Source organism: Balaenoptera ricei, chromosome 1 (assembly GCF_028023285.1).
Source record: "Balaenoptera ricei isolate mBalRic1 chromosome 1, mBalRic1.hap2, whole genome shotgun sequence".
Taxonomy (NCBI): Eukaryota; Metazoa; Chordata; class Mammalia; order Artiodactyla; family Balaenopteridae; genus Balaenoptera; species Balaenoptera ricei.
The window spans coordinates 133,692,414-133,717,426 of NC_082639.1; the positions used below are offsets into that span (position 1 = coordinate 133,692,414).

General features: G+C 45.8%; 1 protein-coding gene across 1 annotated transcript; it reads right to left on the bottom strand.

Annotated features, from left to right (window-relative positions):
• Positions 1-5,459: 5,459 nt before the first annotated feature.
• Positions 5,460-18,387, bottom strand: MYOC (myocilin). The gene is made up of 3 exons (XM_059903507.1): positions 17,790-18,387; positions 7,896-8,021; positions 5,460-6,499 (listed from the first exon to the last, which is right to left on the bottom strand). The coding sequence occupies exons 1-3, from the start codon at positions 18,298-18,300 to the stop codon at positions 5,715-5,717; spliced, it is 1,422 nt and encodes a 473-aa protein (XP_059759490.1). The 5' UTR covers positions 18,301-18,387; the 3' UTR covers positions 5,460-5,714.
• Between the last annotated feature and the right edge of the window lie 6,626 nt (positions 18,388-25,013).

The window sequence follows — 25,013 nt, forward strand, 5'->3', positions numbered from 1 at the left end:
AACATCAGTCATTTTGAACTAGACTTTGACAGAAAACTCCAAAAAACAGTTTCCGTGAAGTCACTGGGGCTGGCTTTGAAGACTCTCTTGGAAAATCTTTGTTCTTTCTTTCCTAGTTTTCTTCTCCTACAGCCACTGTTGAGCATTGTTTATCCTTACTCATGCACTTAGATTAATCTTTGGTTTCTCAAGCCAAGTCTCTGACGTCTCTGTTTGGTCTTTAATTTATGCCACACTGTAGAACACTTATGGTAGTCAGTTGTATTTGAATTAAAAAAAAAAATTATCAGGCCTCAGTGTTTGTTACTAAACCTGGATGAGTGAAAATCTGAATTTAAAGATCTGAGCTCCAGAGAACCCTGAGGGGTTTGGGTTTTCAAACCTTAGCCTGGGACGTGACAGTTTTGTGGTCTTTTGTGGCATCTCCTGGGCTCGGACTGGGCTGCATTTCACATTTATGGACGACATTTTCAAAGTTTGTTTCTTGGAGATTTAAGTGAATTTCAAACTCTAACAGAAGAAACAACTTGAAAAGCAGCCAAGTGCAGAGTGGCCTAGTTAGGGACCCACAGGACTCTTCTGAAGGGTCAGAAAGCATCAAAGAGGTGATAATTCAAATCCACTTCTGGGAAATGTCCTTAGCTGCCATTGGGGAGGGGGGAAATTTCCTCCTCTATTCCTCTTGAGTTCTGGTGGTTGGACTAATAGCAAAATTGACCCAAGACAGATGAACAGGAGAAAGAGAAACAAATTTTAATTCATGTGCATGGAGGTCTCATGGAATTGGGACCAAAGAAGTGGCCAAATCAGGCAGTTTTTATACTTTTTAGACAAGGAAACAATACGTTTGTGAGGAATAAGTAGGACAAAGAAATTTAGGTTTTGGGGTGCTCAATTAATGAAGAATCTAAACAGAGTTTGGGCTTGGAGTAGTAAATAAAAGAAGTAACAAGATTTGTTTACACAGGCTTCTCAACCCAAATTCTCTCTCTGACCATAAGTGTGTCCGATCATGTGAGAGATTTATTTCCTACTTTTAGGGTCAGACACAAAGGAGGGTCAGAGTATTCCTCTTGCATTGGCCGTTTCTTAAGTAACTTACTTAAGATAATCCATACACCATTGAGGCACATTTTGGGGTGGTCTGCCCTGGCCCCCAACAGGGCCATCTTTTATTGCATTCACTTCTTCAGAGTCCTTGTGGGCGTTCTCCCTCCAAGCCCACCCTTATGTGTGCTCAGATCCCCTCCCCACATAGCCAGCGGGCTGTGCTGCTGATGTGGAAGTCAGGTTCCTTCCTGTGGTCTGCTGCCGCAGCAGTGAAGCAGGGGGAGCGTGCCTGGAGCACCTGTCATCGTCAGCTGGGGGCTCAACACACACATGACCTCATCCTCGGATGAGAGAACAAACCTGTACTGTCCAATAGGGTAGCCACTAGCCACATGTGGCTACTTAAACATAAATTCATCAAAATTAAATATAAAATTCAGTTCCTTGCACTAGCCACATGTCAAGTGCTCAATAGCTACATGTGGCTGGCGGCTACCATACTGGGTGTTACAGATACAGAGCATGACTGTCGTTACAGAAAATTCTATTACCGCTGGAACAGAGGTTAAGTGACTAGTCTAGGGTCACACAGCCAGTTAAGCATAGAATCAAGGAGGGAAAATGGTGGGAAGGGGTACCCCTTGAGGTAGTTTTATTTCTGATTGTTTCTGGGCAAGTTCCAGGATATTTTTTCTGTTTATTCATGTGTTCAAAATATTAAGTACCTACTGTGTGAGCTGGACACTGTTCTAGGGACATATTATTTTTTATTATCTTTTTATTTTTTTGGCTTTGTTAAATCTTGGTCATGAGTCAATTTATTTATTTATTTGTTTATTTTTAACATCTTTATTGGAGTATAATTGCTTTACAATGGTGTGTTAGTTTCTGCTTTATAACAAAGTGAATCAGTTATACATATACTTATGTCCCCATATCTCTTCCCTCTTGCATCTCCCTCCCTACCACCCTCCTTATCCCACCCCTCTAGGTGGTCACAAAGCCCCGAGCTGATCTCCCTGTGCTATGTGGCTGCTTCCCACTAGCTATCTATTTTACGTTTGGTAGTGTACATATGTCCATGCCACTCTCTCACTTTGTCCCAGCTTACCCTTCCCCCTCCCCGTATCCTCAAGTCCATTCTCTAGTAGGTCTGCATCTTTATTCCCATCTTGCCCCTAGATTCTTCTGATCTTTTTTTTCTTTTTTTTTAGATTCCATATATATGTGTTAGCATACGGTATTTATTTTTCTCTTTCTGATTTACTTCACTCTGTATGACAGTCTCTAGGTCCATCCACCTCACTACAAATAACTCAGTTTTGTTCCTTTTTATGGCTGAGTAATATTCCATTGTATATATGTGCCACATCTTCTTTATCCGTTCATCTGTTGATAGACACTTAGGTTGCTTCCATGTCCTGGCTACTGTAAATAGAGCTGCAATGAACATTTTTGTACATGACTCTTTTTGAATTATGGTTTTCTCAGGGTATATGCCCAGTAGTGGGATTGCTGGGTCGTATGGTAGTTCTATTTTTAGTTTTTTAAGGAACCTCCACACTGTTCTCCATAGTGGCTGTATCAATTTACATTCCCACCAACAGTGCAAGAGGGTTTAGGGACATATTACTGAACAAAACAATCGCTGCCCCCATGGAATTTACACTCCAGTGGGGGAAGACTGAGAAAAGGTGTATATAATTTAAAAACAACGAATTATATGTTAGGAGATGTTAAATGTAATGGAAAAGACATTTAAAAATAATAAGACAGGGTAAGAGAGATTAGAAGTGGCAGAGGAAGAAGCAGGTGAGTTGCAATTTTAAATAGGGTGGTCTGGGTAGACCTCATTAGGAAGGCGATATTTGAGTAAAACCTTGAAGACAGTGGTGGAGTTAGGTGTGTGGACATCAGAGCAGAGCGAAGAGCCAGTGCAAAGGCTTTAAGACAAAGGTGTATCCAGAGGAGGAGAAGGGGCCAGTGGGGCTTGGCTGGAGTAGAGTGAATCAGGGGCCATTAGTAGATGAAATCACAGGTGGTGGAGGAAGGAGGTAGATCACATGGGGCTGTGTAAGGACTTTGAATGAGCTGGGAAGGCCTGGAGGATGTCCAGAAAAGGAGACACGCGCTCTGCCTGTTTGTGTGGAGGACAGGCTGTACGAGGGGAGGGAACAGAATCATTTCAGAGGCTACTGTAGTAATCCAGGAAAAAGACAATGATAATTTGGACAAGTCATAGTTGGGATGGTGAGAAAGGTGGTCAGATTCTAGATATATATATTTGAAGATAGAACCAATAAAAGTTTCTGATGGATTGGATGAGGGGTTGTGAGAGAGAAGAGTAAAGGATGACCCCAAGATTTTTGGTCTGAGCAACTGGAGGGATGGAGTTTCCATCAGCTTCAAGACGAGTAGATTTGGAGTGTCTGAGGGGGTGGGATGGGAAGACTCAGAAATTCTATTCTTGCTCGCTTGATATGCCTAACAGACATTTAAATGGAGAAGTCAAGTGGGCAAATGAATGTATGAATCTGGAGTTCAGGAGCAGTCTGGGCTGGAGATATAAATTTGAGGCATTGTCAGCATAGAGATGGCATTTAAAGCCATGATGCTGGACGAGATCACCAGATGAATGAGTAGATAAACCCTAAAGTGAGCCCTGGGGTGCTACAATCTTAAGAGATTGGGGCTATGTGATGGTTAATTTTATGTGTCAACTTGGTTGGACCAAGGGGTGCCCAGATTAAACATTATTTCTAGATGCGTCTGTGAGGGTGTGTCTGGATGAGGTTAGCATTTGAATTGGTGGACTCAGTAAAGTAGATCACCCTCCGCAGTAGGGGTGGGCATCATACAATCCATTTAGGGCCTGAAAAGAACAAAAAGGTGGAGGAAGGAGGAGTTCACCCATTTTGCTCCCTGCTGGCCTGTTTGAACTGGGACATGGGTCTTCTACCCTGCTCTGAGATTTACACCATTGGTTCCCCTAGTTTTCAGCCCTTTGAACTTGGACCAGCTTTCCTGGGTCTCCAGCTTGCAGGTGGCAGACAGTGGGACTTCTCCACAATTGCATGAGCCAATTCCTCAAAATAAATCTCTTTTTATATCTGAATCTGTATTTATACTTATATATCTCCTATTGGTTCTATTTCTCTGGAGAACCCTGACTAATACAGACTAAAAGGAAGAACCAGCAGAACAAACAAAGAAAAACCAAGAAGGAGAAATCCATAATGGAGGAGGAGTTTAATGTCCTGGAAGCTAAGTGAAGAGTTTCCTTCTCCCTTCTGTTCCTCCTTCCGTCACCCTCTTCTTCCATCCTGAAGCCAGAAGCAGTAGCTGGCGGAGGGAAAGAAAAGGAAACATGGGCAGGGCTGTGCAAGCAGGGTTGGCCTTACCTATGTGTGTGCTGTGACCACTCATCTCACCACCCAAAAGTGTCTCCTCATCTTCCACTTTTCATTCAACACCTGGCAGCTACATGTCCTCAGAAGGGTGAATGACTTCATGTACTCTGACTTCTGGGTTTTCTAGTTTTTAAGAATTTGCTACCAGTGGAGTAGAGTGGTAATACCCAGTTATGGGCTGAACTGTCTCCCCGCCACTTCATATGTTAAAGTCCTAACCCCCAGTACCTTAGAATGTGACTGTCTTTGGAGCTAGACCTTTAAAGAGGTATTTAAATTTAGGTAAAGAGGTAATTAAATTCCTTAGGTCTGCTTACCTGAGGTTATGGCTTATGAAATTCATACTTGTGACAGCAAATAAGAACCAAAATAGAGCTAGGGTGAAAGAGGGTAAGTTGGAGAAAAGATGAAAAGATTGTTCCAGAAGGACTAAAATCACCAAGAGATGGGCGTAGGAAGGTATGGATTCCACTGTTTGCCTGCTGTCATCGTGGGCAACACCTCAAAACCAGGCATAATCCTCTCAGTTACACACACACACACACAACTTTAGCAGCCTATAATCATACCTCCCAACCCAAAGGAATTATCTGGTGGTTGGAATCTGTTCTCTTCAGCAAAGTATCCCACAAAGTTCAAGGAGAATATTGTGTAAGATTATTTTATTTCACGGGGCAAAGTTGCTGTAATATCCAACTGGATCCCACCTGAAGCATTAGAAGCCAACTATAGTAAACACATTTTATATATGTTCAGCGCTGCCGCAATAGCTGTTCCTCCGCCTTTAGGAGTGCTGCTTGTTATTATAGCTCATGGTAACCAGGCAACATGCAAGAGCAGGCGATGCATGGAACAGGTTCCACGTGGGGAAACATGCTTTTACCAAACTATTCTCCAAACATATGTTATTTAGCCATTGAGGGCCATTTATTAAAAGCTTTGTGGTTTTCATGAAGCAACTACTACGCATTATAGCTTTTGCCTCAAATCACCAGAAAACTTAAACTATTTTGGTTAAATATCCCTTTAAAAGCTGACAGAAGAAAAGAATATCTATTATAACGTGGAACCATCTAAATCCCCAGACTGTTATTCCTGCCCAGTTGGACATGGTGACCATGCACATTCTTCTGGGTTAATGCAAGCTTGGAAAGCCAGAAAAGCTGCATGGGCATGGGCTGGCTGGCTGGCTTTCCCCTCAGGAACCCTGAACATCATTTCCTTCTGCCTTTTCTGCTAGCGCTTGGCGGCTTTTCACATCTGGGAGAGCCTGATGTCATAGGTGACCATGTTGAAGTTGTCCCAGGCAAAGAGCTTCTTCTCCAGGGGGTTGTAGTCGATCATGCTGCTGTATTTGTAGCGGTTCTTGAACGGGACCGCCAGGGCCTTGCTGCTACCGGTGCCGGTGTCGTATGCGAAGTTGACGGTAGCATCAGGCAGTGAATAGCTGCTGATGGTATACAAGGTGCTGCAGATGATGAAGGCGTTGGCGACCGACTGCTTACGGATGTTAGTCTCCCAGGTTTGTTCCAGCTCCAGATTCTCTGGGTTCAGCTTGGAGAGGACAATGGCGCCTTTGGCCGCCTCGGTGCTGTAGATGACCCAGAGGCCTGTCTCATCTACTGCCAGGTCGATGTCTGTGTAGCCGCCCCAGGAATAGGGGAACTGCCCGTGGTAGCCGGCTCCAGGGATTTCCTTCTCAGCCTTCAGCGTCTCGGTGCGCAGCTCGTACCTGATCACCGTTCTGGACTCCTCCCCCTGGAAGTAGAGGCTGCCCCCGTACACCACGGCGCCTGTGCTTTCCAGCGGCCTGGGCAGCACATGCACCTTGGAAGGGTAGCCCCGCAGGAATTGGCTGATGAGGTCATACTCAAAAACCTGGCGGACGTCTGTGCCCACTGTGTCGATTCTCCACGTGGTCTCCTGGGTATAGGGGTAGGCGGCCTTGGGGTCTCTCATCCACACGCCGTACTTGCCCGTGAGTGTTTCAGCTGTTCTCAGAGTGACAGGTTCTCCTACCCAAATGAGTTCTCCACATCCTGGTGAATTAAAACAAACACCAGGTAGCCACCATCTTTCCACAATGTGGAATCATGGCAGAGCCGGTAGAAGTGAGAACCCCAGAGACAGACCGTCTGGGTTTAAACCGGGCTTTGCCACGCATCACCTTATTTTGTCACTTATTGTGACTTTCAATAAGTTACTTTGCTCTCTGAGAGATTCAGTTTTCTGATTTGTAAGGGGAGATAAGAGTAGTGTTTTGGGTAGTAGAGCTGTGGTAAGTTTTAAATGTAATTATACACGTTAAGTGCTCAGTATAGAGTAAATGCCCAGAAAATATTCTGTGATCACTATGTGATATCAAAGTACAGTTGACCCTTGAACAACATGGGTTTAACAGTATGGGTCCACTTATACGTGGATTTTTTTCAATAAATACTTCTACTCGGTATCGGTTGTACAGATGAAGGCTGCACAGGTGGTTTCACACTGTATTTGTAATATTTGACTTAAGCTGGGCATCGTCTCGTGATGTTCATTGCATTACTCTTTATGACTTTCATGTCTGATTTATTTCATTATTATAAAAAATGAGACAATAATCAAGTCATTATAATAATCTCTATAAAACAAGTTTTTCAAGCCCTTCCCCAATGGACCACATACTGCAGCCATCATTTTAATATAATAAAATCTGAATATGATTTTTTAAATGAAGAGTTGGTCGAAAACTTAAATTTGATTGAATCACAGTAAACCTCTGTATTTTAATGGTCATCTCAATTTCCTTACAGAAAGTGGGAACGCTTTGTTGCCCATATCTCAGAGAATCATATTTTGAATATCTCAAAACTCTCCATCCTCATGCCTGCCCTTCTGTACTAGCAATAAGTGTCAACAACATGGAGAGTCACTGTCTCTGAAAGACACAGTCTTTGTCTTAAAGTCAGGCTTTCAGGGAACACCTTACAGAGGGTCAATTGTGCTTTTCCTAAATACCCAAAATTCAGAAAAGATACCTTTAGTAACAGACGCTATGCTGGGATGGTCCATGGTGTCTGTCTGGCCCCAAGATAAAGATATGAAGGATCTACTGAAAAAGTGTTGTTTTTCAGGTGCAATCAATTCTATATGACAACCAAGTGGGTGAAACCAACACATCTCTCATCTTCCCTCGGTGCAGCCCCGTCCCCTTCCCAAGTGTAGGTGATAAGATACAGAGCTTTGCTAGAGAAAGGCTGACTTCCTGCCAGTGTGCCCTGGAAAGGGAGCAGAAAGGGGGTTCTGTTCCTCTTCCCCTTTCCTGCCTCTGCTCCCAGGGAGGTTATTTGTCCACCCCCCCCTCCCCCATAGTGGGCTGAGCAACTCTGAATGCAGAGCTAGACACAGATAAAGACCACCTTGGTACAGAAGAGGAGAAATTTAACTCCATACCAGTGCCTCCCTCTTCACTCCTGGGATGACCAGATGGACTCTCCTTCAAGATTCGGGAAGCAGGAACCTCAGTTAACTCTGACTTCAATTCCTGAAAGTCCACGTTCTCCAAATTCCATTTAGAAACTATAGTAAAAGAAAGAGGCAAAACTGTACTGTGAGGAAAAAGGCCTAAGGATAGACTACGTTGAGAATGGGATTTAAATAGGCTTCCAAAGATATTAGGGTGTTTGAGATTTGTTTTAAGATAATAAATGGGGTTCAGGGAGGGGGAGGGACAATGAAACAAGACTGGGCTGTGCTGACAACTGTTGGAGCTGGGTGATGGATATGTTAGGGTTTGTATTATTCTCTCTACTTCTGTGAATGTTTGAAAAATTCCATAATAAAAAGCTCACAAATAATAAATTGCATAGCAATGTGCCTAGCACAGAGTAGAGTATTCAAAATAAAGTAAGCTTGTACGAAATTAAAATAATTCCCACTAGAAGGTCTGATTTATGAGTAGGTGAGGTGTGATGCAGGGATATTGCGAAAATCCTTAGCATTTTCTGGGATGCCAGAAATTCAACAATTAACAATTCTCTGCCTGACTTAGGTGTGTTTTTCTCCTGTCATAATGCAAATGTTCCCATAAGAAGTAACATATTAAGATTTAACATGCTCAGCTGAAATATTGTCAGATCCCTTTCCAAGACCATTTTAGACAAGGAAGAGAATGTGCAGGATTCCTACAGGAATTTGGGGGACAGTTTGAGCCAAGGAGAAGGGAAGAGGTGCGGATGACATTGGTTAGACGTTAAGTCATCACAGTGTATCGCACATTGCTACTTTGACTTAGGATTATGGCATACAGCAGCCCTTGAATACAAGGAAAAAGCACAGCCACAGGAGCAGCTGTTTTAATAGGCAGGTTGGATTATGGTTCAGGTATGGTGAGGCCAACAGATCAGGAGACAATGGCCATTAAAAAGATAGCTCTTTATACTCACTGATCCCTAGAGGAGGGGGGACACCACCTCATAGAGGGCCACACGGTGAAGCACCAGGGTTCATCAGGAGGGAGGGGGAACATGGGTGAGAGCTTTATTTTGATTTCCAGGGGAAGGAATGAGTGAGGCAGGGTAAGCAGGTTTAGGATTGGCTACTTTGAATAATTTCTGCAGGCTCTGAAGCGTAGGAGCTGTCTCTAGTTGTCTGGTACCTGGCCCCCATTGATCAGGGCAGGGAAATAGTGGCCCTGAGCGTGAGACCCCGATGGAGGAGGGGGTGGGGTGTAGGCTCCGAATTGGTTCATTTGCATATGAAAGGTGTGCTTACAGGTGAGTCATTTACTATCTTTAAGAATTGGCTAACCCTCTGAGGGGCAGTCCCTCCTGTTATCAGCAAGACCCAGGTGTCAAAGCATCAGAATAAAAAGATATGCTTAAAACACTGGCCTTTTCTCTTGCTGAACTTCTCAGGCAGTCTGACCTGGCCCCCAGCCCAGCAGAATAGCAGGGAGGGCAGTCAGGGCAATGCCTGAGGCTGGGCTCCCACCCAGCCCAGAAAGTCAGGAAGACATTCTCTGTCTTTCATCACTTGTTAGCTTAACTCTTCTAAATTTACCTCTCAGGCTATGGAACTCTTAACCCTCCTGGACGTGCCACATTTCATCAATCTTAAGCCACACATTCTTTCACATTTTCACATGTCTGGAATCAAGGTACCCTCTTATAGTTGCTGGTATTCAGCTTAGATGAACTACAGTACTAGAAAAAGCTTCTCCCTGTAAGGAGGTAGGGAAAGCATCCAGCTAAGAAGCCCTAAGGCTTGGGCTGGGCCAGGGTGCTGGGGGGTGGCCTTCAGGTGTATCTCCTCCACCTCCGCTCCCGATCCCACAGTAGTCTCCACCCCTGCCTTTCATGCAGCTGTTCAGCTGGCCTCCAGGAGAGTGTGACTGCCCTGGAGGGGGTGCGTGCTCACACCCTGGGACGTTCCTCAGTCTAGACGGGGCCGGGTGACCAGTTATGAACTCTAAGCCAAAACGTGTAGCCAACTGAGGTCATCCTAGATATGCACTCCAAACTCCAGGGGTAATTGGGAGTACCCCTAGGGATGTGGAAGGTCTTCAGTGTCCGCAGCCTTGGGAAGCTGTTTATCCATCCTGTCAGCCAGCCCCTCTGGAACACCTATTAAGTGTAAGACTAGATGCGGAGAAAAAAAGGCGAATAAGTTACAGTTGGTCCATGGTTCCCTTTAGGAATGGATAATCTGGCAAAGTCCTCTTGGCCAGGAAGTAACATGGGTTCATTCCAGGCTACTTTGGGAACCAGGATCGGTTGGACCATCCAAATGGTTGCTGGAAAGTCCTGGGAAGTTAATTTGGTGCCTTGAATCTCCTTCTCCCTGTCTGGAGGGCTGTGGAGATGAGGAAACTCCTCTGTTCTTCCCTCTAAAAATTGCCTTGACCTAGGAGGGTACCCAAGGCAGAGGCCGATCTACTAGGTCAGAGGTAGGTTCCCTAGACCAGACCAGTCTGGGACCTGCGTGGGCAGCGTGGGAGAGGAACGGGGTGCCCAAGGTCCCCTGTTCTTCTGTGCTGCCAGGAATAGGTAAGTGTGAGGAAGCCCCTTCCTTTACGAGGGGCTGACAGAGCTGTCTTCAACCGTCCCTGCCTCCTGAAGCCAGGTCTCTGCCTTCTGTCTGCCTCTCCCAACCACTTGACGTGTCTCTTAGGCCTAAAACACAAGGAGAGAGCCCTGACTCCTGGCTGTCTGAAGGCAACCCCACCCACCCCCGCCTTGCCTACCCAACCTCTGACACTGAGCAGAGGCTCATGCAATGTGGCCGTTTCTCAAAGTCATGTCACTGAACGAGTTCCCTGAGGTGAGTTGTTTTCCTTTCCTTTGTACCTTTCCTTAGTTAGTTTCAGGGAACTAAGATGCCACATGCTGGTGTGGAAATGCCCTCTCGGGAATTCCCTGGTGGTCCAGTGGTTAAGACTCTGCACTTTCAATGCAGGAGGCCCAGGTTTGATCCCTGGTCGGGGAACTAAGATCCCCGCAAGCCACATGGTGCAGCCAAAAGAAAAAAGAAGAAAGAAAGGAAAGTGCCCTCTTTAGCCACAGGGAATAAAAAAAAAAGTGAGGGGGAAACAAACCCAAACAGGCATTTTCTCAGGTAACTTCATTGAAGACATCTAAAGTACTGGCACTGAAATACTGAAAAACAGCTTCTTTGTGAAAAGAGATGATTAACAGGTATTTATGGCTCTTTCTACATTTCAAAGCAGTTTTATATAAATTATTTATGTGATCTGGTGCCTTCACAAGTTTTAGAGAAATAGAATAAAACTTTAGAACTGCAGTCTGCCCCTAATTTAACTATTGCCACCACTTACTAAGTGCCTCCTGTGAGCCAGGTCCTGTGCTAGGCTTTTGCTATCATTACCTCTATTCCACATAACAGTCCTAAGAGGCAACGTTATGATCTTCGTTTTGCAGAAGAGGAAACCGAGGCTCAGAGAGGTTAAGTTACTTGCCCAAGGTCACACAGCTGGTAAGTGATGGGACTAGGACTTGAACCCACGTGTGCCACAGTCATGGCAGTTGTGAACCTTTCCACCCTGTGGTGGGGATGTGGGTGAGTTATAAATGTACTGCCCGTCAGTGCTGAATGCACCCTTCCATAGATGCTCTCTCAAAAAAAGAGACATTTCTCCTTTAAAGTGAGTATGATGTTAGGCTTTCTCAGTAGAGGGCGCTAGAGGGACAGAGTGGGGGGTGCCAGTCTCCTGCAGTGTCCCGCAGGGGCTGGGCTGGCAGCAGCAGTGTGAGGACATCTGGTGGAGCTCTGCCTCAGGCACTTGCCAAGGACGTGGTTCTTCTGTGACCTCGCAGCCTCAGCCTGGCCATGACGTTTCCACGACCCTCTCAACACCGCACCCAGAGTCCTTGCATGGGGACCCCCGTGCTCTGCAGACCTCTGCAAGCCCCTACGCTGGCTCTGCAGGGCTCCTGCAGCCTTTCCCAGACTCAAGAGGTGTCCATTCCACCTCCAGCCTGGGCTAACCGGCCAGCGTCTCTGCTGTCTGATGGGCTCAACCCCACCTTCCTCAATGATGTCGGAACCCATTCCAAGTTTGTCCTTCCTCTGTACCCTCCCTCAGCCCTAGGGTGCCATGTGGGGCTTATTTTATCTCATAGTTGCTATTTCATCAGTTAATTCTTTATATTGAACATCCCTGACTTAACCTGCTATGTGGTATCTGTCTCCTGCTTGAACTGAGACTGCTACCAGAGGCTCTACACTGCTCGGCACTTTAGGGGGTGACCCACTCCTGGAGCTGACTCCGATTCCAGTGGGTGGCTCATGCACACACAGCTCCCAGGCGGTTTACCCAGAGAGACGTCTTCCCGTCAGCTCTTCCTCCCCTACACGTGCCTGGCTGGTGCCCAGTTCCTTTCCTGGTCCCACCAAGGTCCTCAGGGCTCTAACCAGGGGGTCTTTCTCCCTGGCCCCCTAACCCCCAAACCCTTTGCAAGAACCACACCTCATGTGCTTTCTTTGGAGTAAACAAGAATCACAATAAAACATAAGGTCAGGGAATGGCTTCCGAATGACTGTAAGGCCAGTTCTCAGTTGGCAGGTGGGATGGTTAGATTGCAAATCTGCTGGGTGCTGCTTGGCTGTGTCAGCCAGGAACACCTGGCAACGGTCAGATTCCCAGAGTAGAGTCGCCTGGCGTGAGAAGCAAAGCCTGTGGGAGAGGATGCAGAGCCCAAAGGCAGGGAAGCCGTTGCGTGAAGGGGCCTGGCCGCGCCAGAAGTCATAGTTTCCTAATTCAGTCCTGCCATGTACCAGCTGTGTGACTTTGGGCAATTACTCAATTTCTCTGAGCCTCAGAATTCTTAGCTCAAACTATAAATGAAATGATCCTCAGTAAAAATGTAACAAAACTAAAATTTCTCTGGAATGTTTCAAAATCACTCAAATTTCATTCTGAACGTGGGAGAAAAACAAAAAGAGGTTATGAAAAGATTAAGGACTGTATTGTGTCAGACAGCTAAAAATTTTTAGGGCTTTTGTTTGTTTCTATGAAAATTCAGTCCTTCTGCGGTTGAGAAGTTCATGTCTATTACAAAATTTTGGAAATATTTTCTTCATGCTCTGTCCTATTTATATACTTATATTTAGATATATAAGCAAATGACATTGTAATGATTTTTGTAGTTATTTTCTATCACTGCCTGAAAAGTTAGGTCAGTATTATATACATGAAGAGGATGAAGAAAAAGAAGGGTGCCAACATAATCACAGGTTGTCATGAATACTCTAGAAGGTGAAGATTAGCTAGCAGACTACTGTCCTGGGTGCTGCTCTAACATATACTGAATCAATGCGTGTCACAGAAATGATATGTACACGTCGACATTTTGATCTATAAATGACTTTTTTTTTCTTTTTTTTTGGCTGCACTGGGTCTTCGTTGCTGTGCGCGGGCTTTCTCTAGTTGTGGTGAGCGGGGGCTACTCTTCATTGCAGTGCGCAGGCTTCTCATTGCAGTGGCTTCTCTTGTTGCAGAGCACAGGGGCTCTAGGCACGCAGGCTTCAGTAGTTGCAGCACGCGGGCTCAGTAGTTGCAGCACGCGGGCTCAGTAGTTGCGGCACGTGGGCCCAGTAGTTGTGGCGTGCAGGCTCTAGAGCACGCGGGCTTCAGTAGTTGTGGCGCACAGGCTTAGTTGCTCCACGGCATGTGGAATCTTCCCAGACCAGGGATCGAACCCCTGTCTCCTGCTTTGGCAGATGAATTCTTAACCACTGCGCCACCAGGGAAGTCCCTATAAATGACATTTTTAAACAATAGTGGAGCTCAAGCAAAAGAAGCCCTTCGTAGCTATAATCCATTTACTGGGTGGTCACTCTGTGCCAGGCACTGTGCTGGATGCTTTCCTGCGTTACTTCTAATTGGGGGGATTATTCTCCCCATCCTATGGGTGAGGAAGTGAAATCTGCAGCACTTGTGTTGAGCAACTCTGGTGCCCCTCCCTGCATATCTTGCCCACCTTTTTCTAGCCATTGGTGTGTCATCCTCTGTAAGAACCAGCCTGGTACTCACATCTGTGGATCAGGGAAGTGCGATATACCCCATGGGATGATCCTTGGCCAAAAGAGTATTGAATCTGGGAAGGAATGCTCCCTTTCTCTGTTGCATTCTACACAGCTTCTCAGAAGTCTTGGTGGGGTACAGCCTTTGCTGCCCACCATGGGGACCAGTTGGAGAAGGGCCCTCCCCCACTGCCCCGTGCTGGTTCTCTTTCCTTCCCTGTCACGCTCTCCCCTGTCCCCAATTCTCCTCCCTGGGATTGTGGTCCATACAAACACTGCACACAAGCCCTCATCCCAGGTTCTGTTCTTTGAGAGTCCAAAGCAGGTGAGAAATAAAGGGGAAGGTGGAATTTCTCTTGTGACTTATAAGCAACTCTAGTTTCTCTTTTGGTAATCTGTATTTCTATTTATTTAAAAGATTTAAAAGATTATTTAAAAGATTTCTAGACATTTCACTACAGAATTATTACTACAACATTTTATATGCATATATTATTTCAACTCACACACACATACACGTATAAACAAGTGACTTCCATGATTCTAAGGACATTTTTTTTCTATGTAATACTTACACAATAAAGAAGATGGTGGTGACAATTCGAATTACAGATGGAGTCAGGAAAAGTCCACCTCCTCAGGCCTTTCCTCTGCCAACTTGGCCTCACTAAGCCCTCAGTTCCACACCCTCCATCTCTCAGTTATTGCCTCTCCTGCCTAAAGTACACCCACACCTGAATCCCAGCCGCACCAAACACCCCTTTACTCTCAAATCTAGGACCTTGAAGCACATCTTTTGTTCTAAGCGTTCTTTCCCTGACATTTAAATGTAACTTTTCTGTCTTTCATCTTTAGGTTCTATAAACCAGAGGTCACGTCAGGGTCCTGAAGACCCACTGAACCTCGGGGGAGGGGCCTGAATTCTAGTCCCGGCTCTGCCACTAGAGGGCTGGTGACTGGGAACCTCTGAGCAACCTCTCTGGGCCTAAGTTCCACATCTGCACAAATGAGCCAGAGGCATCAGATGCTCTCGAGGCCCCCTTTCCAGCTATACATTCTTGTACTAATGTAATTTCCTGCTCACGATAAACCCACTGCTAGGAAAGAGCTTCCAAGTCTGTAGTTCACTATAATGGGCTGTTGTCTTTATTCCAAAAGTAGAGCAGCTGGAAAGGACAAAAAGAAATATAAAATCAGGGCTTCCCTGGTGGCACAGTGGTTAAGAATCCACCTTCCAGTGCAGGGGACACGGGTTCAAGCCCTGATCCGGGAAGATCCCACATGCCACGGAGCAACTTAGCCCGTGCGCCACAACTACTGAGCCTGCGCCCTAGAGCCCGCGAGCCACAACTACTGATCCCACGTGCCACAACTACTGAAGCCCGTGTGCCTAGAGCCTGTGCTCCGCAACAAGAGAAGCCACCGCAATGAGAAGCCCGCGCACTGCAATGAGAAGCCTGTGCACTGCAATGAGAAGCCCGCGCACCGCAATGAGAAGCCCGCGCACCGCAATGAAGATACAATGCAGCCAAAAATAAATAAATAAAACAAATAAATTTAAAAATATATATATATAAAATCAGAGAACATGTTGAATAAATTCCCAAAGACTTGTTAAGTGACCACAAGACAATAAAAAAAATGTTTCCTCTATTTTTTCTCACACACACACACACACACACACACACACACACTCTGTCTCTCTGTCTCTCTCTCTCTCTGTGTGTCTCTCTCTCAGGGGTTTTGTTCATTCAGTTAACAGTCTGAAATACGTAATGCCTCATAACAATTCTATTAATAATGATTCTTTCATTTGTGCTCAAAGACTCAAGTTCAACAAGTCTCAGCACCATCACTGATAAGCTGTTCAACCTGGGGTCCCTTGGCATCTTGTGACCTTACTTCCCTTCATTGTAAAATTTAGAATTGGATCTCTTCCAACTCTATCAATACAGGATTTTTAAAAATCCTTTATACCTTAGAGTCCTTTCATTTGAACCCTACAAAAATCGTTATTCACAACAGGAATTTTCATTGCCACGTTATGGATGAGAAACCAAGGTGCAGAGACTAAACGACTTGCCCGAGGTCACACCAGGCATGGACCCTTGGGTTTTCTGGTCTCACATCTGTGCAGATTTTGCCTTTCATGCAGAGAGCCTCTTTAGAAGATAATTTCCCTTCATTTTATTTTGAAGATTTTCAAAGCTTTTGAAAAGTTGACAGAACAGTACAATAAATCCCCCATGTGTCGTTCACTTAGATTCACCAACTGCTAATATTTTGTCACATTTGTATCATTTTTCTTTCTCTCACTCTTTATATATTCACAGTCTTTGCAAATCATTTGAAAGTAAATTGTGGACATTCTGATGCCTCATCCCTAAGTGCTTGAGTATGTATCTCCTTAGAACACGGATAGTCTTCATAACCACAATACCATAGCTCACCCAAGAAACTGAACACGAATCCAATAACACAACCTGATAAGAAGTCTATATTCAAATTTCCTCAAGGATCCCAAACCTGTCCCTGTAGCTTTGCCCCCCTGGATGCAGGGACCACTGCAGCATCATGTACTGCCTTTGGTCACTACATCTCTACAGTCTCCTCTAATCGAAAACAAGGCCCCCACCCCCAGCTCCCTTTATTTTTCTTTCTTGATGTTGACATCTTTGAAGAGCCCAGACTAATTGTCCCCTAACTGGATTTGCTTGCTTGTTCCCTCATGATTGGAAAACTTTTTAAACAGTGAATATTTGGGAGCAGAGTTTCACAAAAAGTGACACAAATACTGTCTTCCCAACTACTGGGAAGAGTGTCCCTCCTCCCCCAGTGTACACTTATGGACTCACCTGGCAGGGACCAGGATGAACAGAATGACATCTCAGGTAGCAAAAGCCACTTCAAAGTGACTTAAAAGCAGAGGTTCTCAGATTGGACCAAGAGCAGGAAAATTTCCAAAACAACATATTGAGGGAACCCACACTGGGTTGCTGCCTCTTTATTTTGCCAAGGAAGGACACTTAAAAAAAAAAACCCTACCACCTATCATCATTTCATAAATCTATTGTCATTTCATAAACAGAGGTCATTTTAACAACAAAAGGTAAGCGTCAACAATCTCTGAACAAAGATTCACAAAAGGACAGTTTTCTAAAAAGGATAGTTGGCAACTTTCTACTGATCCTATATATTTGCATCTCACCTGGTCCTTATATCTCTCATTTTGCTATGGATTGTCAAAACTGTCATGGGTAGGCACAAGACCTCAGAACCGGGGCTTCCCTGGTGGCGCAGTGGTTAAGAATCCGCCTGCCAATGCAGGGGACACGGGTTCGAGCCCTGGTCCGGGAAGATCCCACACGCCGCGGAGCAACTAAGCCCGTGCGCCACAACTACTGAGCCTGCACTCTAGAGCCTGCGAGCCACAACTACTGAAGCCCTTGTGCCACAACTACTGAAGCCTGCGCACCTAAAGCCCGTGGTCTGTAACAAGAGAAGCCACCGCAGTGAGAAGCCTGCCCACCACAACTAGAGAAAAACCCACATGCAGCAACGAAAACCCAACGCAGCCAAAAAATAAAAAATTAAAAAAAAAAGATCTCAGAACCACGAACCTCAACAGAACTCTTGGGACCTAACTCACTAGCAACATGTGAAAGTGATTGCTTTGCCCTCCTTAATTTGTCTGACTCACGCTAGATGCGTGGTCTCCAGGAGAAAGGAGAGGACAGGAAGGACAGGCCTGGCCACCTGTAACAGGTTTCCGTGAGCCGTGCCACCTTCACCCCACGGTGTTACCTTCCTTGGAGCCTGGTGGCACGTCCTCAGAGGTGCTGCGGGCCTGGGGACACTGGCCCCTCCTCAGGCGTGCTACCTCCTTGCTACTGCTTTCCAACCTCCTGGCCAGATCCCCGTTCTCTGCCTGCAGTCGTCTCTTCTCCTCCTCCAGAGCTGACTTGTCACGGACCAGGTCTCTGTAGGCTAACTCCAGCTCCCTCTGCAGCCCCTCCTGGGTGTCCCAGGGCGCGGCAGCCTGGCCCGAGGTCAGGCGGTGGAGGAGGGCCTCCAGGGAGCTGAGCCGGGCTTCGGTGGACTCCAGGGCCGCGCGCTGTTCGCTGCTGTCCCTCTGCAGGTCCTGGATGGCTGACATGGCCTGGCCCTGCTCGGGGCAGCTGGACTCATTGGGGCTGGCCACGCTGAAGGTGTACTGGCATCGGCCACTCCGGTCGTTGGCCTTCCGGAACTGGGCTGTCCTGGCACCCACACCCCATACCAGACAGGCCAGCAGCAGCAGCTGGACGGCTGGCATCTCGGGCCTGCAGTGGCAGCAAGGTGCACAGAAGCCCTCAGAGCAGCGGCTCCACGAGGCTCCCTCTGGAACTCTCCCCTGCGCTGAGAGGTGTCTGGCTGGGTGGCCCGGCTGATTCCTGCCCCGGCTGCACAGAGGTTTATATATACTGGGGGAGGCAGCCCTGCGTGGGGGGAGGATGATGTGGCCACGTGAGGCTGGGTGAGGCCGTGCACAAGGGGGGGCTGTTTTCACACTGCCAGCAAGAGTCTTAGAAAATGATCTTCCAGAAGTCTGTTTTGAATTTCTTTTGAAAAAGAATGTCCCACTTTATGCACCCCACATCCCCATAACAGTCTCTATATCCCCACCCTGTTTTCCCACATACGCTCACACATACCCACCTCATCCAGCATGACTACTCGTGTGGCAATTTCAACAAGGATTTATTTCTAGTTCCTATTTCCATTACTCTGCAAACTTTATTGAGAACCTGCTCTGTGTCAGGCACTGTTCTAGAAAACGGGGATACAGCCATACCTAAGACACAGTCCCTTTGTCCCTGTAGCAGTGACAGAGATGAATAACAGCCAGGTGGGATACAAGGGCAGCATGCCGCCAGGCTTAAGGGAGCAGCAATGCTTTAAAAGCAGTCAGAAGCAGAATTCTTCCCCTGCCCCTCCCTTTAAAACAAATGTGGGTGTATCTTTGGGAGGACGCTCTGATTCTAGTCTTGCATCTCAGGCACCAATGTCAGTGCTAGCCTCTAGACTAGTTCTCACCACGTGTGTGCACGTGCATGCAAATGCCATTGATCTCACTGATGAAATCTGTGGAAGCCTCCTCAGGAAGATGTTTTTAAATGTATAAAATATATAGGATTGCCAAGAAAATATATATTGAAATACTACTATCAAAAAAAATTTTTAATTGAAATATACATGTCCTTTTTATTAACGTCTTAAAAACAAGGTCTAGCAGGGGGGTATCTAATTTCAAAGTAGTTTTGCCCGTAAATACTATTGCATGCTAATTGCAACAACTGTAATGAAATGTAAAATGTCTGTGATCTCTATTGGTGGTGACAAACTCACCGGTACTGCTAACACAACTTTGGATTTATGGCTAGATCCATACGGAAGGAAATGTTAAACCCAAATTTTACTTCAAAAGTGGTAAAAATAAAGATGTAATTTTTTTCCATCCAAATTCATGAGCTTTCTGGACCCTAGGTTAATAATCCCTGCTTTACATTAATAAATCTAAAGAGGAAAAAAAACCCAGCAAATATGCCAAGAAGAGGTCCACGCAAATCAGAACGTGTGCAGCAGCCTCATAGATAACTTTTAAAATAACATTTGCATTTAAGCAATTGATGTTGTCTGATACCAATAACATCTTCAGTATTTCTGAAGTAAATATAATATTTCAGATGTGCCCTGGCAGACTCTGCTCGAGATTGAGAAAATACATTTTGCTCTAAAGATTCTATTCTTATTTGATTGGTTCTAAAGTTAGACTTGCACTTGAGACACTTACAAGTGGGTGTCTGTTTACTGCTGACTAAAGGGTACTAGTCTCAGTTCCTGAATCAGATAATAAACATTACCAAAATGATTTTTTAAAATATCTTATAGTCAGCAAGAACCGATTCAAATCTGTTTGGCTTTACTCTTAGGAATGTTCTCTTTCTGTTAAAAGGACTAAGATCGTTCCTGGGCTGCCGACTCCATGGAGGAAAAGAGTTCTGGATAAAGAGAAACGTAAGTAATTTTACTGCCTTCAGTTTGCTCAGGATAACTCTGCTTGTAAAGGAAGAACACAGGACTAGAAATCAGGTTTTCTGACTTCCCTTGAATTGATTTCCTTTTTGTGATACAGCACTCACTGCCTCAGATAATCCAGGAGCACACAATCTGTATCTCCCGGGGCTTTTCCAGTCAGTTCCCAATGCCCTTTAGTGAATTTTTGTCTTTTTTCACCCACACTTTATCCCTCTCTTTTGCTTTATCTCCCCTAAGCTGCAGGCCAGTCACTGTTGAGCTGTGTGGGTGCCGGTCAGGGGTGAAGAGTTTAACAATCCCTGGCATTTTTTGCTTGGACCAACCCAGTTTTTGATTGCCAGGCAAAAGCAATCATTCTCAACGTTCTTCATGGTTCCTGGCAAATGCCACTGTGCTTAGGGAAAGAAATGTGGCTGTTGGGTTCATTGACCTTTTCTCTATCACTGTGGTTCACTGTCCCGTCTTCCCCCTGGAGCCGGATATGATAAGGACTGACCAGGCCCTCACATTCTGCCTTCCTCCCCTGGCCCACCATCACGACCCCTACTGCACCTCACTGCCAGAGCTCTGTCTGCTTCCCATCTCCCTCTCAAAGCCCTCATGGAACACTCGAGCCACCAGGGCACTTACAGATGAGAAAGGAGAGGGACTTGCCCAAGGTCACACAGCCAATGAGTGGCAGAACCGGAAAGAAAACTGAGGTCTCCAGATTCCAAGGTTTTCCATCTTCTCGCCTAAGCCTAATCCACCCAAGGGCCCACTAATTGCCCAGAACACATGAAAGACTCTAGTCACTTCTTCAAGGAATCACCGCTCTAGGAAATGAGCTAGCTTCCTATATTCCCACTAAATAAAGGCCTTCAGTGAAGCAAACCCATGCATACCCTTGAGGTTTCACAGCTGATTTCACAAAACTGCATCCTTTCATGAAATAGAGTTATTTTCCTAAAAGCAGAGAAAAGGGCTCACTAGAAGACACAGGAAACTTTCCAGCCCCGTGAACAGCAATAAACATCTGGTCGGCTTCCTCCTGCCCTTTTCACCCTTCTGCCTTTCACCACCCTCTCTGCGCCAGCGCCCGACTCCCCGCAGTCTCCACCTCCTGGAGCCCTGGACGTGGAGACCCCTTTCCCTCTGACGAAACCCTGTTCACTCCAGATTCGCCGTTAGACTCTGTGTTCCAGTTGCATTTCCTTTCCGGAGCCTGGAGCCAGGGAGTCTCCAGCTCAGAGGCCGGAAAGGCGTGTGTCTGGCCATCCACAGAGCTAGGTTTGTGGCCGGAGCAGGCACGGAAGGTGCTGGCCTGGGGCCTCCGTGCAAGATGGGGGCAGCAGGGGGCACGAGGGAGCGGCATGCTTAAGGAGCATCTGTTACATAATTCTTTTCGAGGTTGTGTTTATTTCCGTTCTTTTAGCCTGGGGTTTAAGCTGGTTGGCTCCTGGTTTTCTTCTGCAGTTCTTCCACGAGAAACTGGAACCTTCATGAGGGTGGAGCTGGGACCGCTTGGCTCACCATCTTGTCCCCAGGGTCGGGCTGATATAAGCGCTCAATACATTTTCAATGGATTCGTGGATGGGTACATAATTCAAGCAGAAATAGAACACCAAAGAGCCCTCAGGCATGAGAGTAAAGCCATGGATGGTGCCATCTTCTGGGCTGCTCAGGACCCTCTGGGCGCCACCCTGGGGTCTGCCAGCAGGGCTCTCCCAGCTGGAGAGGAAGCCCTTGCTGGGGGCACACTCCTCTCTCCCAAACGCACACACATAGCCTCAACTGGGATTATTTTATGTATGCCTTTATTTCACTACGGATAAGGAGGCTTACTACAAAACCTCCTTGTTTACCATTAAAATGGTAACTTACTACCATGAAAATGAGGACCAGGGAAGGGACTGATGAGACGCAGTCTTAACCGGGGAGCTCAAGGCACCATTCTCCACCCCGCGGCTTTCCTCTGTTTCCCGGGTGGTTCATCATTGAAGTGATTCATTATTAAGCACCTATTGTGTGCTAAGGGCTGTGGTGCACACAGGAATATGTAGGAGGTGGACCCCATCCTCAAGACTCTCTCAGGCTGTAACGCTGGGTGAGGCTGGGGGAGTAACCTAAGTGCTGGAGAAGCCTAGGGGAGGTGGGTGTCCCTCGTGAACGGAGGTGCTTCACAGGGGAGATGCATCTGTAAAGGGACCTAAAGAGATGACATGTTAACAATCGCTCAGGCCCTCGGGTTGTGACTGGTTATAGGTCTGCCTTGGGTTCTTTCAGTGTACCTTGTGTCTAACGACAAGGCATGCGGAATCACTTTCAGATTAAACATGTCTATTTCCTCTCTGGCTGCCTCCCACCACCCTTTGACCCAGAGCAGGAAGCCAGGGGTGGGTGGGATCTTAAACCACTGAGCCCTGCACATTCTATTCCATCCAGCGCTTGTCCAGGGGTTGTCCAGTGCTGTCCGGATGGGAGCTGGTCCTGGGCACTGGGGCATCCTCTCCCTATTGAGAGAGAGAGAGACTTACAAGGGCAGGACCCAGCAGCTGCAGCTACAAAGTATAGCCCAGGAGCTTGTCCCTGCCTGGAGAGGAAGGCTTTATTGAGGCCTGAATGTGTATAGGGACAGCCCTCGTGGCAATTCTGAGAGCTCCAAATGTCATGCTAGCATCTAGATAGTGTCAAACCACACTTAAATTATCACAATAACATTGTTGGCAATTTTCATCCTACAGATTCTACCACTAGTGCCATGAACATCCCATGAAGCCTTATTATATGGCATGTTAAGCTGGTTTTCTTCCAGCTGTTGTTAATGGGTAGGATTTCTATAGGGGATTGGGGGGTGGGATATGGAGATATGAAAGGAAGGACAGAAAGAAAAAGTGAGACACTTTCGAAAGACCAAACAATAGCCCAGTTTGAAAAAGAGCATCAGGCCTGTGTTACAAGGGCTGTGATAGATCAGGGTAGAAGAACTAGGCTTGGGAAGACAGTGATTTCTAATGATTTCTAACCAATCAGAAGCTGGATACAGTATTCTTGTATGCCTGACTTTACAAAATTGTTAGCCTTGTCTAAATTAATTATATGCCACATATTTGTATTTATTTTTTATTTAGAATAATTAAAATTAGTTCTCTTTTGAGAGTTTCTTGAGATTTCTTAAGAAAACTGGACTTTTAAAAAAGATTTAGGGTCCCTGCCATCAGACCTTGCTGGTTTGAATACACTCAGTGTTCTAGGTGTCTATAAACAGTCTTTTGTTTTACTCTCTGCTCTTTTATCTTTCCCTTGAAAGCCTGACTTAACCCAGTCAATTGTTTGTGTCTCCTGATACAGGGAGATGTTATGACCATGTTTAACTACCTCATCACCTTCTGATATGAAAACCTATCCCGTCCCCATTTGCTTCCTGCATTTGGAGAATTTTGTTGTCCTTTTCTTGCCCTACATTCCTGAGCTCGCCTCCTCGCAGTGATACTGTCTGTGTTTGTTTTGTTTTGTTTTTTAAATAAGGATCCACTTTGGGATCTGATCAGATCATGCTTTTTATGTTTTTCCCATTTTTCCTTCAAGTTTCCATGGAAGTTCCTTCCTAAGGAACAGGTACTTAATTATCAATTTGGAAATGTCTTTTTCTGAGCTGTTTTCCTTACTCATTGACTATCGATTCTCATCATTTTTTTTTTCCTGAAGTTAAAAACAAGGGAAAACTTCATTTTCCATTATTATTTGCTCTCCTGGAATTTTCACATGGACAAGTCTCATAATGGGTCGTGTTTGGTTTCTTAGCTCCGCCTTAATGGACTTACCTTATGGAATCTCATTCTTCCTGAAGGTCAGCTTCTGTCAGGAGGAGCATCAGACACTAAAAACAAGAGCAGATATAGCCTGAGCACTTCCCTGGAGCTGACACTCCTTGTTCAATTCTTTATCACTCAGCCAAAGACATATACCTGAATAAGGGCCGAAAAGTTTACAGGACACTTTCACATACCTCGTTTTATTTAACCTCTCACAATAACCCTGAGGTAAGCTGGGCAGAGTTCATAATTCCTCTTTTACAAATGAAGAAACTGTGGATCAGAGTTAAACTGTGGATTAACTGATTCATTCAAGATCATAGAGCTGGTAAATGGGACTAGGACCTGAATACTAGCCTTCCCACTCCATCCAATTTCTAAATTTAATGGTGTTGCGGGGAAGACCTCAAGAATGAACTTTACAAACGCTCTTCAGATGTTTCCCCTCTACCCATTCTATTGACTGGCAACTTGAAGACTGGATTTGCCCAAACATATACGGGGACATCTGCTTTGGGTTCACTCCATAGAGTGGGATTGTGTGTCCTACACTGTGTAGGCCAGAGCGGAAGCATGAGCAGCTGGTCTGTGGCCTGCGATGTTCCCGGGGAGTGCTGGACTAACCCTGAGGGCAATCCAAGACTCCTCCAGAGGCTGCGTGAGGGCTGAGGGTATAACTCTTCCTGAGGTTGAGCACAGAAGTTCTCCTGTTTTAGTTTCAAGGTACAGATTCCCATTCAAGTTTCCTCAAGGAGAAAAGAAAAGGGTGTGTGTGAGGGGAGTGGTGGGTAGGAAAGCAGAATATGAGAAGTGTTCTCCTAAGTTGAAACTGAAACTGACCTTTTGAAAAATGACCAGGTGAACTATTTTCCCTGCTTCTCAAGAGCTGCGAAATCTTACTCATGGTGGCTCTGCTTCTCAATGTGTCAGCTCTGTTCTCTACTTTACCAGTATCTTCCTGCTGACTTCAGCTTTCATCTGGTCCCCCATGGTCAGCCCAGGCCTGAGCCTACCTCCTAGCACAGGGCCTTTCAGCTCTGCTTACTGACTCAGTCTGTTTCCCAGGCCACGTTCTTTATTTATTTATTTATTCATTTATAATTAATTAATTTATTTCTGGCTGCATTGGGTCTTCGTTGCTGCGTGCGGGCTTTCT

Excerpts from the sequence above, each read along its gene's own strand:
- MYOC (XM_059903507.1), bottom strand. The coding sequence starts at position 18,300 with ATGCCAGCCGTCCAGCTGCTGCTGCTGGCCTGTCTGGTATGGGGTGTG. Across the intron at positions 8,022-17,789 it reads GCCACCAGGCTCCAAGGAAG|TTTCTAAATGGAATTTGGAG; the intron begins GTAACACCGTGG and ends CTTTTACTATAG. Across the intron at positions 6,500-7,895 it reads GAGTGAAGAGGGAGGCACTG|GATGTGGAGAACTCATTTGG; the intron begins GTATGGAGTTAA and ends TTAATTCACCAG.